This window comes from Leptinotarsa decemlineata, unplaced genomic scaffold (assembly GCF_025532065.1).
Source record: "Leptinotarsa decemlineata unplaced genomic scaffold, Ldec_3_MD MMD2_tig00004204_RagTag_RagTag, whole genome shotgun sequence".
In the NCBI taxonomy this organism is placed as follows: domain Eukaryota; kingdom Metazoa; phylum Arthropoda; class Insecta; order Coleoptera; family Chrysomelidae; genus Leptinotarsa; species Leptinotarsa decemlineata.
In genome coordinates this window covers 1,256,992-1,272,577 of record NW_027412603.1, presented here as the reverse complement: position 1 = coordinate 1,272,577, position 15,586 = coordinate 1,256,992, and the positions used below count along the sequence as shown (strand labels likewise).

At 33.6% G+C, this 15,586-nt stretch overlaps 1 protein-coding gene across 3 annotated transcripts in view; it reads left to right on the top strand.

Annotated features, from left to right (window-relative positions):
• The first annotated feature begins 6,263 nt into the window (after positions 1-6,263).
• Positions 6,264-15,586, top strand: part of LOC111515719 (ATP-binding cassette sub-family C member 4) — a 137,412-nt gene continuing 128,089 nt past the window's right edge. For 2 of the 3 annotated variants that reach the window (XM_074178641.1, XM_074178638.1), the window contains exon 1: positions 6,264-6,425. In XM_074178641.1, the coding sequence (XP_074034742.1) occupies positions 6,352-6,425 (74 nt within the window). In that variant the 5' untranslated portion in view covers positions 6,264-6,351. The remainder of the gene's footprint in view (positions 6,426-15,586) is intronic. The other variant, XM_074178639.1, reaches the window with a different exon arrangement.

Sequence of the window (15,586 nt, the reverse complement as noted above, 5' to 3'; positions counted from 1 at the left end):
TTCTACAGCCTTTGACACCAGTGCAACCACTCCTTTATTTCTACCATACATATTTTTGCCTCCATCAGTTGTTATAGATTTCAAATTTCTCCATCAAAGGTTTTTTTTATTAATGGCATTTCCAACTCCCATAGAAATATAATATCTGCCCCAGATGTCGTGCCGTGAATACTGTCTATATCAAGAAGTTCTTCATACACTTAATAGCTTTTATCTACTCCGCGAATAAAAATCAACACCTGAGCAGTATCTAACACATCCGTTAACTCATCCAATGCTAGAGAAAACCACTCATGATGTCCATTTTTGTCAGACAGTTGAGATGATATATTTTCTGCGATGTCTTGCACCCTCCGAGCCACGGTGTTTGCTGACAAACTGACACTTTTAAATAAATTCACCTTTTCGGGGCATATTTCTTCGGCTACTGCAATCAAGCATTCTTTTATCATTTCTCCATCGGTGAATGGTTTGCCACGTTTTCCGATTTCAAGAGCCACTCGAAAGCTGGCGCGAGTTGCAGACTCTTGTTCAGTATTCGTTTTGGTAAAAAAAGATTGCTGCGATTTGAGTCCGCGTTTCAAAGCTTCAACTTTTTCCTTCTGCAAACTTCCTGTATATTTGGAGTAACTTTGAAGATGTTTCGATTCATAGTGTCGTTTAATGTTATAGTATTTGAGAACAGCTATGGTTTCATTACAAATTAAACATAGCGCCTTATTACTGGACCCAATAACAAAATACTGAAAGTTCCATTTTTCTTGTTACGTTCTGCATGCACTGTCAATTTTTCGCTTCTTTTCCATACTAACAAATCACACATAAAAACAATAAGTCAAATCAAAATATTTTCATTGACGGGTGTTACTTTATTTCACAATAGACAGTTTCGCTTCCTTCGCCTTTTCTACGCAGACTAACTCGCAGTTGCGCTGCTAGCCTTTTCATATGCAATTATTACTACCATCTCGAGGTGATCGGAATACACTAACTAGAACCAGAACTTTCTCGAACCATCGCGGTAATTCCAAATATTTAATTACGTCTAATGCCACCTAGCGGGTAGCTGAAAAAGATAGTACATAGTACCGCTACTCGCCTCTAGATGTCGTTAAGTGTCACAATACACAATAATAATTGAAATGCAAAAAAAGCGTAAGTTTGCCTAGGTCACGCACTTTGCGACTATCCTAGTCTAGAAATATAGTTAAGGGCAGAAATTGGCCCTTGGAGCAAACTGAAAAAATTATTATGGCCCGAAGGCTTCAAAGTTTGGAGACCCCTGAGTTAGACGATACGCAGTGAAAATCGATCGTCTGGCCGTAGGGTTTGAACAACGCCTACCCAACCGGCTACCGTCTTACCAATAGGTAAATTGTCAATTTTTCATATAGGGTTCCAGGATTCACAATGAACAAATTCGTAAATTTACAGAGATAAGTAAAATATTACAAAGATAATAATACCGGAGTACTGTTTCTAGTATGTTATTTATTATTAGGTAACAATAAAAACATGTAGTACAGTATACTTGACATAAACAGTCAATCATATTTGTAATTTACATTCGATGATTTCATGGTTTTCATCATAAAATATAACTGTGAAATATATATCTTCAGAAGTTATATTGGACTCAGTATCCAACTACTATGTAGTGAAACGCGTATTGGAAATAAAGTCTAAATTGTGAAGATTTATGATCATTTTCATCAATGGTGTTATTGATATCCACCAAGTAATGGTCGGTCTATTCAAAATATTTTATAAAGCAACAATTTTTTTTTGTCTCGTGCTCAATTCTGAAATGGTCTAAGACAATTCTAATTGTTATGAAACGTGAATCAACTATAAGAGAATCATCTTTCCATCTTGAGGAAGGCATGTTCATTTCGTCGACTACTTTTTTAAAAGTATAAATTACATACAAAATGTTAGTATCGTGAAGTTGCTAATACTGACAAGGCAACTAGATATGTGGTAGATCCTGTATATTGGTATTTCATATTGAAATATTCTATCACAATACCTCTTTCCATGGAAATTAATGTTCGAAAAGTTTCACGTACAACCAAGTAATAGAAAAGTATTTCATTAAAATTCATGATATCAATTCTGTCTGTCAAGGGTTTTATTGGGATTCTTTTAAAATCACCTCATACTTCCGTAACCGGTCGGTGATATTATTATTATTATTACTATATTCAATTTATGACTGATAGAACCGTCCAGAGAAATTTTTTGAGAAAATAGTGTCCTGTTAACCAAGAAATCATGAAATCGAATTTATTCTTGGGGAAAGAAATATTTGACTGTGTAGACAATTCAATATAGACATTTCCTTCTGATATCCAACTGTCCTTGTATTATCATTCCGCTCTGTTTCGTTAATTGTTGATTTTCTTGGATCACTCAATTTTTAAAAAGATGAATGTTGGCAATATGATTATTCACAACACAACAAAGTTTTTGTTTCGGGGTTGAAATTAGATGATTTTAATGTATTTCCACGTGTTAAAACCGAAAGTGACCATAAAAATTATATATTAGCTCCTGTTTTCAAGATTTAGTATCATTATATTATATATATGTATATTGAGTTTTCAACAAATGAAATATTTCATCACCAACAGTTGGTACACATGTTTGTTTACATAACACCCCTCTCATCAGCTGTTCTTAAGTAGTAAACATAACCTATGTGAGTTTGTCAATTGTACGCACGTGGATGCTATTGAAATTATCGTGTGAAGTTGATTTTTAAATTAATTTAAGTGCTGATCTTAAATGCCTCGAAAGTGTGTGAATTCTGTCGATAGCTTTTGCTATATATGCGGTGAAATAACATTTAAGGCTCAGAAACGTAAAATGACCCCTATCGTTAAGACAGCCTATGAACATTATTTTGGTGTGAAAGTTGGGGACCAAGATAAATCTTGGGCTCCTCATATATGTTGTTATTCTCGTTCCGTCATATTGCGAGAGTGGCTGAAAAATAAAAACCGGGCAATGGCTTTTGCAGTACCTATGGTTTGGCGTGAGCCTACCAATCATACAGACGACTGTTATTTCTGCTTAACTCCTCCCATTAAGCAAGGTTTATCTATGAAGAAAAGAGGAACGGTTAAATACCCTAATCTCCCATCTGCTCTTCGGCCTGTACCACACTCAGACAATTTGCCAGTCCCTTCTCCACCCCAAAACTATGAAATTTTAGAGGAAGGTGATGAAGACTGTTTAGAAGGAGCAACCCATCCTTCTACATCCTATGACCCTGATTTTCAGGTAAGCGATAGGTCTAGTGATCCGCACAGAATTAGTCAAGCAGAGTTGAAGTGACCTTATGAGAGATCTTCGCTTGTCTAAGGAAAAGGCTGAGCTGTTAGGGTCAAGACTACAACAGTGGAATCTTCTAAAACATGATGTGAAAATATCTCAGTACAGACATCGTTAAAAAGATTTGCTTCCTTTTTTTGAGAAGAAAGAAAACCTCGTAGTTTGTTCTGATGTTAATGGTTTGATGGACTGCTTGAATTTGGATCACACTCCATCTGAATGGAGACTGTTTGTAGACTCTTCAAAGCTAAGCTTAAAAGCTGTACTTCTGCATAATGGAAATCAGCTACCCTCTATTCCTATAGGTCATGCAGTTCACATGAAGGAAACGTATATAAATATGAAAACACTTCTCCAATCAATCAAATATGAACAACACAAGTGGCACATCTGTGGTGATCTGAAAGTCATTGCTACACTCCTAGGAATGCAATTAGGGTTCACCAAGTACTGTTGTTTTTTGTGTCTGTTGGACAGTCGGGATAGAAAATCTCACTATAAAAAAATGAACTGGCCTACACGAGACCTAAACCCTAATGAGAAAAATGTACTTTACGAGCCTCTTGTAGATCCTAAGGATGTTCTCCTTCCCCCATTACATATTAAGTTGGGACTAATGAAAAACTTTGTGAAGGCCATGGACCAGGAAGGACGACAAGCTTTTAAGTACTTGAGAGCAAAGTTTCCCAGGTTGAGTGATGCTAAAATCAAGGAAGGCATCTTTATTGGGCCTCAAATCCGTGAAATCGTAAATGATCCTGCTTTTGACATGATTTTAACAGGAAATGAAAAAAGAGCCTGGGAAGCCTTTAAGGGGGTTGTACATGGGTTTTTAGGTAACAAAAGAGATGATAACTTCACAGCATTGGTTAAAGAGCTTCTTCAAGCTTACCACCAACTTGGATGCAACATGTCCTTAAAAATTCATTTTCTTCACTCTCATCTTAATTTCTTCCCACAAAACTGTGGAGCTGTGAGTGACGAACATGGAGAAAGATTCCATCAAGACATTGCCTTAATGGAACAGAGATATCAGGGCCGTTGGAATGAAGCAATGCTTGCAGACTACTGCTGGTCTGTGTGTAGGGATGCTCCAGAAGTGTTTTTTAAAAGACAAGCTAAACGACAGCGATCTTACAATGAATCGGATGGACTTAATTGAAATTTGGTGGTACAAAATTCTTTTATTTGTCAAAACACTAAGAATAGTGTTTTTTTTAATTAATTTTGTACTCAAAATATTCTAAAAGAAACATAACAATATTGTTTTATGTACTTTCACTTTTCACGTATAGTATAACTACTCTTTAAGATTAAGTACTGTGTATCTCAAAAACCAGAGCTAATAAAAATTTTTCATTGTTATTTTCGTTTTTATCACCCCAAAATTAGTAGGAATTGACTAATTTTGTGTAGGAAACATTCAAAAAATATTTTTTTGTTGTGTTGTGTTATGAAAGCCTAAAGATCAATAGTACATTTCATTAATTCGGACTTCCATTGTCTAATATTATAAAAAATGATTTGAAATTCCTGAAAGAACCAATTCAAATAAAAAAACAAATAGAATAGCTGCAAATAACAATTATACACTGAAACACCCTCCATCGAAGAGTACCAAGCTGTAATACTGAATAAAATGAAATAAATTTTGCTCAGAATCAATTCTAGAGAAACTGAATTACTATAGCATATTAAAAGCTTGTCGCACTGTATAGGTATTTATAAAAGAGACTCTGGTTGATTTCACGGAATCAAAGCATTCAGGTATTGTTTTCTAATGAAGCTTTTTATTAATCGAATAGAACTAAAATTTTTTACAGGGATCAATGATATAGTCGATTCAAAACAATTTTTCTCATGTAAGTTCTCAGAAACATCTCCAGTTTGGATGATTTCTCTTCCCAATTTTAATTTTCTTATATGATATTCAAATCAGAAACATTTTGAAGCAGGAATAGAATTAGGTATCTTATTCAAATATGATTTTTTCAATTATTAAAAGAAATTAATTTTCAATACAAATCATGAAATTGTAAAACAACAACAAAAATTAATTGGCGCTCCAGGGCGACTTCATCGATTCCAGTGGCGCATTTGCTTTTTCAGCTGCAGGAAAACCCGGTAAAACCTGCAGCACTAGAACACCTCGTGACACGCCTATCGTCAAACTTAAACCAGTCCGTTTCGTCTTTGACCAAGGCGTAATGACCAGATTTAACGCCAGAAATTGATTTTTGCATATTTATCTCTTCGTTCATCTATTGTTATAACGACAGTTCATACATACAACGTAAAAATTGCTTTTGATAAATGATTGAATTAGAGCGTCAAAGAGAAATATATAAGTTAAATTTCAATCGATTACTTATTTGAAAATTACATACCCACACTATATCGTTTTTAAAGGTTAGCCAAATCACGATACGTGTTTTATATTATAAGAAATTCAGTTATACATTGATATTGAAAAATATTTTGTTTTACATATCCTTCACGTTCTTGAATATCATTATTAATATATTTATCGAAAATTCTCACCCGAAATATCTGATGATAATGAAATATCATAAATTCATAAATAAAGACAGATTCACTTGTCAACTTATTGTAGATTTGATGACAATCAATCATCAACAACTCTATTGAAATATAATTACCATTTTCGAATATATGCTTTATTTACTTTTTGGGTACAATATCATTATTTCCTATAACATGCAAGATTTTTATACAGAGCAATGATTCCACCACACGTTTTATAGCTCGGTAAATAATACTAATGAACACACTTTGACGATTATTTCAATTATTCTGAAATTTTAAAATTTCAAATAGGTTTTCCAACCACTCCTTGATAGTTTTTAAACGAATATTCATAGAATTTTAAGTAAATTGTTACGCTGATTATCCTAATGACTTTCGGTTGGCAGTTATCTTGCATGCCTGTACTTCGTGTTTTTTCAGTCGATTATAGTAAAGTGTGTGTACCTGAGAGTGATACGAGTATGCGAAATGGATGTTGTACATAAACTCAAAGCAGATAATCCCCACAAGAAAGCGAACGTCATATCTAAAATATTTTTCTGGTAAGTTTCTATTGGTTCTGTACATTCAAGTGTTTCAAAGCTGAAAAGTACCACATAAAGTGACCATCTATGAAAAATAAAAAGGTCATCAAACCAAATTCTCAAAATAGTATAGACGGCCCACATAGCAATAGATATCCAAGGAATATTTCATGAATATACATTTAAGGATCTTGTATTATGCTATGAATATGCCATGGATATATTTATATATATATATATATATATATATATATATATATATATATATTTATCTTCTGGAGAATATTCCCTGGAAGTGCTCCTGGCGAAACTTTGATATATTTTAAGAATATTCCTTGGGAATATTTTTATAACACAACACAACAAAAAAATATTTTTTGAATGTTTCCTACACTAAATTAGTCAATTTCTATTAATTTTGGGGTGATAAAAACGAAAATAACAATGAAAAATTTTTATCAGCTCTGGTTTTTGAGATACACAGTACTTAATCTTGAAGAGTAGTTATACTATACGTGAAAAGTGAAAGTACATAAAACAATATTGTTATGTTTCTTTTAGAATATTTCCAGTACAAAATTATTAAAAAAAAAACATTATTCTTAGTGTTTTGACAAATAAAAGAAGTTTGTACCACCAAATTTCAATTAAGTCCATCCGATTCATTGTAAGATCGCTGTCGTTTAGCTTGTCTTTTATAAAACACTTCTGGAGCATCCCTACACACAGACCAGCAGTAGTCTGCAAGCATTGCTTCATTCCAACGACCCTGATATCTCTGTTCCATTAAGGCAATGTCTTGATGGAATCTTTCTCCATGTTCGTCACTCACAGCTCCACAGTTTTGTGGGAAGAAATTAAGATGAGAGTGAAGAAAATGAATTTTTAAGGACATGTTGCATCCAAGTTGGTGGTAAGCTTGAAGAAGCTCTTTAACCAATGCTGTGAAGTTATCATCTCTTTTGTTACCTAAAAACCCATGTACAACCCCCTTAAAGGCTTCCCAGGCTCTTTTTTCATTTCCTGTTAAAATCATGTCAAAAGCAGGATCATTAACGATTTCACGGATTTGAGGCCCAATAAAGATGCCTTCCTTGATTTTAGCATCACTCAACCTGGGAAACTTTGCTCTCAAGTACTTAAAAGCTTGTCGTCCTTCCTGGTCCATGGCCTTCACAAAGTTTTTCATTAGTCCCAACTTAATATGTAATGGGGGAAGGAGAACATCCTTAGGATCTACAAGAGGCTCGTAAACTACATTTTTCTCATTAGGGTTTAGGTCTCGCGTAGGCCAGTTCATTTTTTAATAATGAAATTTTCTATCCCGACTGTCCCACAGACACAAAAAACAACAGTACTTGGTGAACCCTAATTGCATTCCTAGGAGTATAGCAATGACTTTCAGATCACCACAGATGTGCCACTTGTGTTGTTCATATTTGATTGATTGGAGAAGTGTTTTCATATTTATATACGTTTCCTTCATGTGAACTGCATGACCTATAGGAATAGAGGGTAGCTGATTTCCATTATGCAGAAGTACATCTTTTAAGCTTAGTTTTGAAGAGTCTATAAACAGTCTTCATTCAGATGGAGTGTGATCCAAATTCAAGCAGTCCATCAAACCATTAACATCAGAACAAACTACGAGGTTTTCTTTTCTCTCAAAAAAAGGAAGCAAATCTTTTTGACGCTGTCTGACGCTCAGCCTTTTCCTTAGACAAGCGAAGATCTCTTATAAGGTCACTCAACTCTGCTTGACTAATTCTGTGCGGATCACTAGACCTATCGCTTACCTCAAAATCAGGGTCATAGGATGTAGAAGGATGGGTTGCTCCTTCTAAACAGTCTTCATCACCTTCCTCTGAAATTTCATAGTTTTGGGGTGGAGAAGGGACTGGCAAATTGTCTGAGTGTGGTACAGGCCGAAGAGCAGATGGGAGATTAGGGTATTTAACCGTTCCTCTTTTCTTCATAGATAAACCTTGCTTAATGGGAGGAGTTAAGCAGAAATAACAGTCGTCTGTATGATTGGTAGGCTCACGCCAAATCATAGGTACTGCAAAAGCCATTGCCCGGTTTTTATTTTTCAGCCACTCTCGCAATATGACGGAACAAGAATTACAACATATATGAGGAGCCCATGATTTATTTTGGTCCCCAACTTTCACACCAAAATAATGTTCATAGGCTGTCTTAACGATAGGTGTCATTTTACGTTTTTGAGCCTTAAATGTTATTCTTGGAATATCTTATAATATTCTTAGAATATCTAAGGAATATTCTATTAAGAATATTCCAGGAATAGAACCCGAGGAATATTCATAAAATATTCAGGATATTCTAAGTTTATTGTAGGAAAATACCATAGAGAAACACCATAGAATATTCTTTAAATATATGTTATGAATATTCTAGGAATATTTGGAATATTCCAAGAATGTGACGAGTAACCGCTATTAGGCATGTATATATTGCATTTTGATGCAAGATTCACACAAGTAATAAAACACATAATATTCATAAACAAATATATTTTAAAAACAATATACACTGAAATATTTGACGTTTCAACCAATATTAAAAATAATAAATCTGATTCAAAATATTTATTCACTGAATAAAATATTCCTGAATACTGTTATATTATAAATATCAGAGATGTATTCAAATTAGGATGTTCCTACTCTCAAACAAATGTATACTAAAAAATATACTAAAATAACAACTCTGTGAATTCATCAGCACTAATTAAAAAATAATAAATATATGATTTCATTGAAAAAGAAAAAGTGTATTACATCAAGAAATAGGTTAGGTTAAGTTTCTCACTTAAAAAAATAAACCCACAAATGAAGTATTTAAAATGAGTGGTATGATGGGTTCTTCAATGAATTTCACTTACTTAAAGTTATCCAAACTTCGGTCACCAGAATAGTTTTCCTTATATTTGTCCAACAATGCATCAGCCAGTGTTCCAATAGTAATACCTGGAACAAAATGTGCATTCACGTTCATTATCACTATTTGAAAGTGGCACAATAAAACTGGAATAAAAATCAAATAGATATTTTTCGCATAGGTTACTCATGAACATTTACAACATTTGATGACTTGGAGAGCAACTTGCATTGTCTTGTTGAAAAGTACTCATTACATTTTCAGTTCCTTGGCGCACCTGCCTGTACCAGGTACCACTCTGTTTGCTTTTGGGCAAATTGATACTATCTTGAAAACGAGTGATAAAAATTATGAAAACAAATGATACAAAAAAATGTGTCATTCACTTACTTTTCTCTATTGAAGATACACAACTGAAATCACTCTAGTTCAAACATGTACTTAGTCAAACCAACAAATCCCACACACCAACTCTTCTCGAACCTAAAATGAGGTATAGTAGGTTAATCACCATGACTTTACTATCGATACTATTGCATTTTACTTACTTTTCTTGAAGACTGAATATATGCAACTCTCCTGTTTGAAGATCCAAAATCAAACTATTCGCTGTACTGCAAATTGGACAACCCCAAATTATAAATGGTACACTGAATGTGACAGAATTATACTTTGATAATAACACCAACATACCAGGCATTACACACGCGAACCTGCCACGTCAACCGCCATGTTGAATCAAATGTCAGATTTAACGCAAATGTACCATGCATTAAGGGACAGCCGCTTTCACAGAGATTATTCGACTGTCGCGCGCTACACTTCAATTGACCGATGAGAAACGTTTACTCCAATTCTTCACTTACCCATTTCTCTTTTTCCAGGATTTTTCGCTTTGTAATTAAATAATTTCAAATACAAAAAGACAAATAGGATGAGAATTAAGCAATTTATTGATACAATTGGTTCATTTATTGGCCCATTCAAATTTTTTTGTCGTTTCCAACAGTTGCTGTTGGAGCAATTCATCCAGAATCTTCGCGTTGATTTCAAAAACTGGTTAACACTATCAGGGTTATATACATTAGGTTATGCATTCGATTAAGATAATTCAAAATTCCATTGTATAGAATATTCCAAAATATACCGTGGGGATATATTCTAAGAATATACCATATGGTATATTCGATTGACAATATTCTTAGAATATTCAAGGGAGAATAATCCATTTATAGACATTCTATGCACATTCTTTCGGGAATAATCCTGCCATATTCATTCAAGCATATTCTATAAATATTCTAAAGGCATGTATATATTCCAAGAATATCCTATGAATATTTGGAATATATACGTTCGTTTTATGATATACAGGGAATATTCCATGAATATCTAGTGCTGTGTGGGGGTCGACTACTTAAAGACATGTTTCAAAAAAATATTCAATTTTCATAAAAATCACTAAAACAGAATCATTTTGTATCAAGAAGTAATACTACCTAACTTGAGTCGTCGACTAGGTATCATCTCAACCTTATACATTTTGAACAACCATAAATTTTCGTTTAGAGCAATCATAGCCGTATATTCCTTCAAGCATGCGGTCTATCCAACTGCAGCTTGTACGAGTATAAGCCGTTTCCATTGACTTACTTGACCTATAAGCATATTGGTCTCGATGCACTAGCAGGCTAACAACCAATGATTGGTTCCTAATATTCCTGTCAAGTAGTATTTCCATTCCACTGAACTGATTTTGTTCGAGCCTTGTTTTCACACAACTATTTCCTTGAACTCCTCAATTCTTCTCGTCCGTGCAGGTCTTTATTCCACCAGAGTACATTCTTGTTTGATTTCTGGCCGTTCGTTATAAGTAGATATAATTGTTTCCTAATATCAACTCTGGGACTATACAATTTTTCATTGCAAAATTCGTCTATTCCGAGCAAAATTCCAGGTTTCCCTTATAGACACTTCAGTGAGCTCTTCAGTTGTCTCAATTAAATGTGATCAATACTTCAGAACCTTCGATTTTCAAGTTCATTTGACGATCAACAAATTTCTCCGAACAAACAAGGCTAGTTATGGATGTGTTACCTTAGGTTACACCTATCATACAGTGTCATCCCCAAAGTACGCATCATATGGGAAACTTTTTTATTAAGAGTTTTTCGACAAAAAGTGAATTTTGATAAAAGTTTGTGCATCCCGTGGAACTGAACATGCGCCAACAAAATACAGTACAACACACGTAATATACGAGGAGCCTTCAAATATTTGATTTTGTGACAGGAGTGAAGTGTTCTTAGTTTGAAAAATTTCGGGAAATGTTATCCAGAAAAGTTGTTCAGCACTGAAAAATACATCCAGATTTGTAGTCATGGCCATCTAAGTGGAGTTATATTTGTTTACCCGTTTTTTCAAACGGGGACTACGAAAAACAAATTTTTCCTAAAACGATGTATGGACAGCATCCTGTGTATACGACGGTTCGTTTTAAAAGCCTGTGATATTACAAATTACACAACTGTCGTGTTAACCACGGTCAATTTTTTCGAAAAGTAAATTAATTTTCGAAGTTTTTGGTGCAAAGTTATTTTTATTTTTTGTTATCACCAAAAATTACTCACAATTATGCAGTATTAAAACAAAAACTTGATATTCAATGATATCAACTCACAAAACATCAAAATGAAATATGTATTCCTGAATAAATCATTGATTTCCTGGAGATTTTCTTGTCCAAAATAAATGTTTTGAGTTGAATCTCCAGAAAATCAATGAGTTTGTTCCGAAATGCCTATTTTATTTCGATGTTTTGTGATTTGATATTATTGAATATTGATTTCTTGCTACAATATTCTATATTTTTGAGTAATTTTCGGTGTTAACAAAATGTAAAAATAACTTTGCACCAAAAACTTTGAAAATTAATTAACTTTTCAAAACAATTGACCGTGGTTAACATCATAGTTGTGTAATTTATAGTATTATACGCTTTTAAAATAACCCATCGTATACAGGACGCTACAGTACAACACACGTAATATACGGGGAGCCTTCAAATATTTGATTTTGTGACAGGAGTGAAGTGTTCTTAGTTTGAAAAATTTCGGGAAATGTTATCCAGAAAAGTTGTTCAGCACTGAAAAATACATTCAGATTTGTAGTCATGGCCATCTAAGTGGAGTTATGTTTGTTTACCCGTTTTTTCAAACGGGGACTACGAAAAACAAATTTTTCCTAAAACGATGTATGGACAGCATCCTGTGTATACGACGGTTCGTTTTAAAAGCCTGTGATATTACAAATTGCACAACTGTCGTGTTAACCACGGTCAATTTTTTTGAAAAGTAAATTAATTTTCGAAGTTTTTGGTGCAAAGTTATTTTTATTTTTTGTTATCACCAAAAATTACTCACAATTATACAGTATTAAAACAAAAACTTGATATTCAATGATATCAAATCACAAAACATCAAAATGAAATATGTATTCCTGAATAAATCATTGATTTCCTGGAGATTTTCTTGTCCAAAATAAATGTTTTGAGTTGAATCTCCAGAAAATCAATGAGTTTGTTCCGAAATGCCTATTTTATTTCGATGTTTTGTGATTTGATATTATTGAATATTGATTTCTTGCTACAATATTCTATATTTTTGAGTAATTTTCGGTGTTAACAAAATGTAAAAATAACTTTGCACCAAAAACTTTGAAAATTAATTAACTTTTCAAAACAATTGACCGTGGTTAACATCATAGTTGTGTAATTTATAATATTACAGGCTTTTAAAATAACCCATCGTATACAGGACGCTGTATATTTATCGTTTAAGCAAAAATATTTTTTTCGTAGCTACCCTTTAAAAAAATTGGTGAAAAAATAAACTCCACTCAGATGGCCATAAGTTCAAATCTAGATGTATTTTTCAATGCTCAACAACTTTTCTAATTAATATTTCCCGAAATTTTTCAAAATAAGAGTACTTTACTCCTGTCACAAAAACAAATAGTTGAAGGCTCCTCGTTGTACTGTATTCTGTTGGTGCATGTTTAGTTTTATTACGAGATGCACAAATTTTTATCAGGAATAACTTTTTGTCGAACAGTTTCCCATATGGTTCATACTTTGGGGATGACACTGTATAAGAATACATACCACTGATGATATCTACCGCAGTAACAGACGAAACATTTGGTATTACAAGTTTTATTCGACCACGGCCTACCAGACCAAATTTTGTTTTCATTCTTAATTATCACTACTGTTGATTTTCTACATATTGAGCTCACGAGGACAGGTTCATTTCCTCAATATGTGGTCATTGTATCACCTTTACTAACATTTCAGGTATAAAAGGGTTAGGTATGTATCATCCAAGTATGCTTGTTCATCTGTTCCAGAAAATGCTCGTAGAGTTTGTGATTATCATAAAGAAAATATTATTCTCTATAAGGAAAGAAGTACATACATACAGGCTGATTCACGGTGGATGGCATATTGGACGTTTCTGGTGAACCAGACAACGGATCACTTTGAAAATTTAATGGAGGGCATATTCGGACATTCTCTAGCCAATTAAAATATTTTCGGCAATGCGGTGTTGCCGCTTCTATTAGAAAGCAGTGGCAACTTTGATTTTTCAAATGGAACACTCTGTATATATTATTATTTTTAGAATCTCCAACAATTGCACGACAACTTTTCTTGATATTTCCCTATACCTATCTGTTACTATATTGGCATCTAAAAATGCCAATATCTTTTAGTTAAGAAGTACTACGATATCAAAATTTGGTTTGGAGTTAGGTGATACTTGGACACTTTCCACACGTCAGCCTAATCTCCATTACTTCAATACAGGGTGGTAAAAAAATACAGTTTTTTCGTTTGCTTGAAAAAGTTGCTGAAATTTGATTATTTTAAATGGAACACCCTGTATATTATTGGAAATTCGAAAAGCTGCTGATATTTGCTTTCTTTCTATGTATATCATACCTATACCTAACTAGTCAAGTTTCGGACTTATGAACATTTATTTGTGAAAATGTCCCTTCAGAATGGTATTTCCATTCGGTATTTGGTAAGCAGGCCATGATTACTATTTGACAGTAGCATTGTGACATTCTCCTAATAATATCGACATTTTCGTCACTTTTTTCGTTTGCTTGAAAAAGTTGCTGAAATTTGATTATTTTAAATGGAACACCCTATATATTATTGAAAATTCGGAAAGCTGCTGAAATTTGCTTTCTTTCTATGTATATCATACCTATACCTAACTAGTCAAATTTCGGACTTATGAACATTTATTTATGAAAATGTCCCTTCAGAATGGTATTTCCATTCGGTATTTGGTAAGCAGGCCATGATTACTATTTGACAGTAGCGTTGTGACATTCTCCTAATAATATCGACATTTTCGTCACTTCAGAAGTTGCAAATACCTTCAAAACGATGAAACAAAACTATTCAAACGAATTTCTTATGAATTTGTTTATTATTTTTGGACAGTGTGACAAAATTATCAGCAGAACATGTAGAAAGTTCAATGAAATGTATCCGAATCTACCGCCAATGAACCTCAAGAAATTTATACGAATTCAGAACAATTTCAATATGTTTGGATAAACTTTAAAAAAGCACCGAGAAACTTGCCTCGACCCGTAACTTTCGAAGACAACCAGATTAATGTCTTAGCATATTTTCACGCATTTCCCGAGTCATCGATAAGAAGTGCTGAAGAAGATTTGGGTATAAAATATTCATCGGTTCAAAGAATCTTGCCCTCCATTAAATTTTCAAAGTGATCCGTTGTCTGGTTCACCAGAAACGTCTAATGTGCCATCCACCGTGAATCAGCCTGTATATGTCTAAAAATAATGCATTTTACCCAAAAAAGTATCACTCAATAAATTTTTCATTGTAGCATCTCATTGAACGTAAAATTGCTACTAGGTTTTCAATCAGAACAATTTTTCATCTCCAAGATTGAAGGAGTTATCAGGAATTACATTCAAATTGGCTCAATCTCTATAATTAGGTAATAAGTGTCTTTTTGATCGTTTCAGATCACTTTGGTCACGCCGTTGCCAACGTATTATATTTAGGGCCTGTTTCACCAGTGACTGATAAAGTTTTAGATAACAATCTGGTAGATAAAATATCTACTAGATAAAAGTGTCTGATATAAGGTGTTCTGTTTCACCACCCAAGTTTCTGTTATAACATCTGAGAGATAGATATCTAACAGCTCATCAGTTGAAATAAGTGG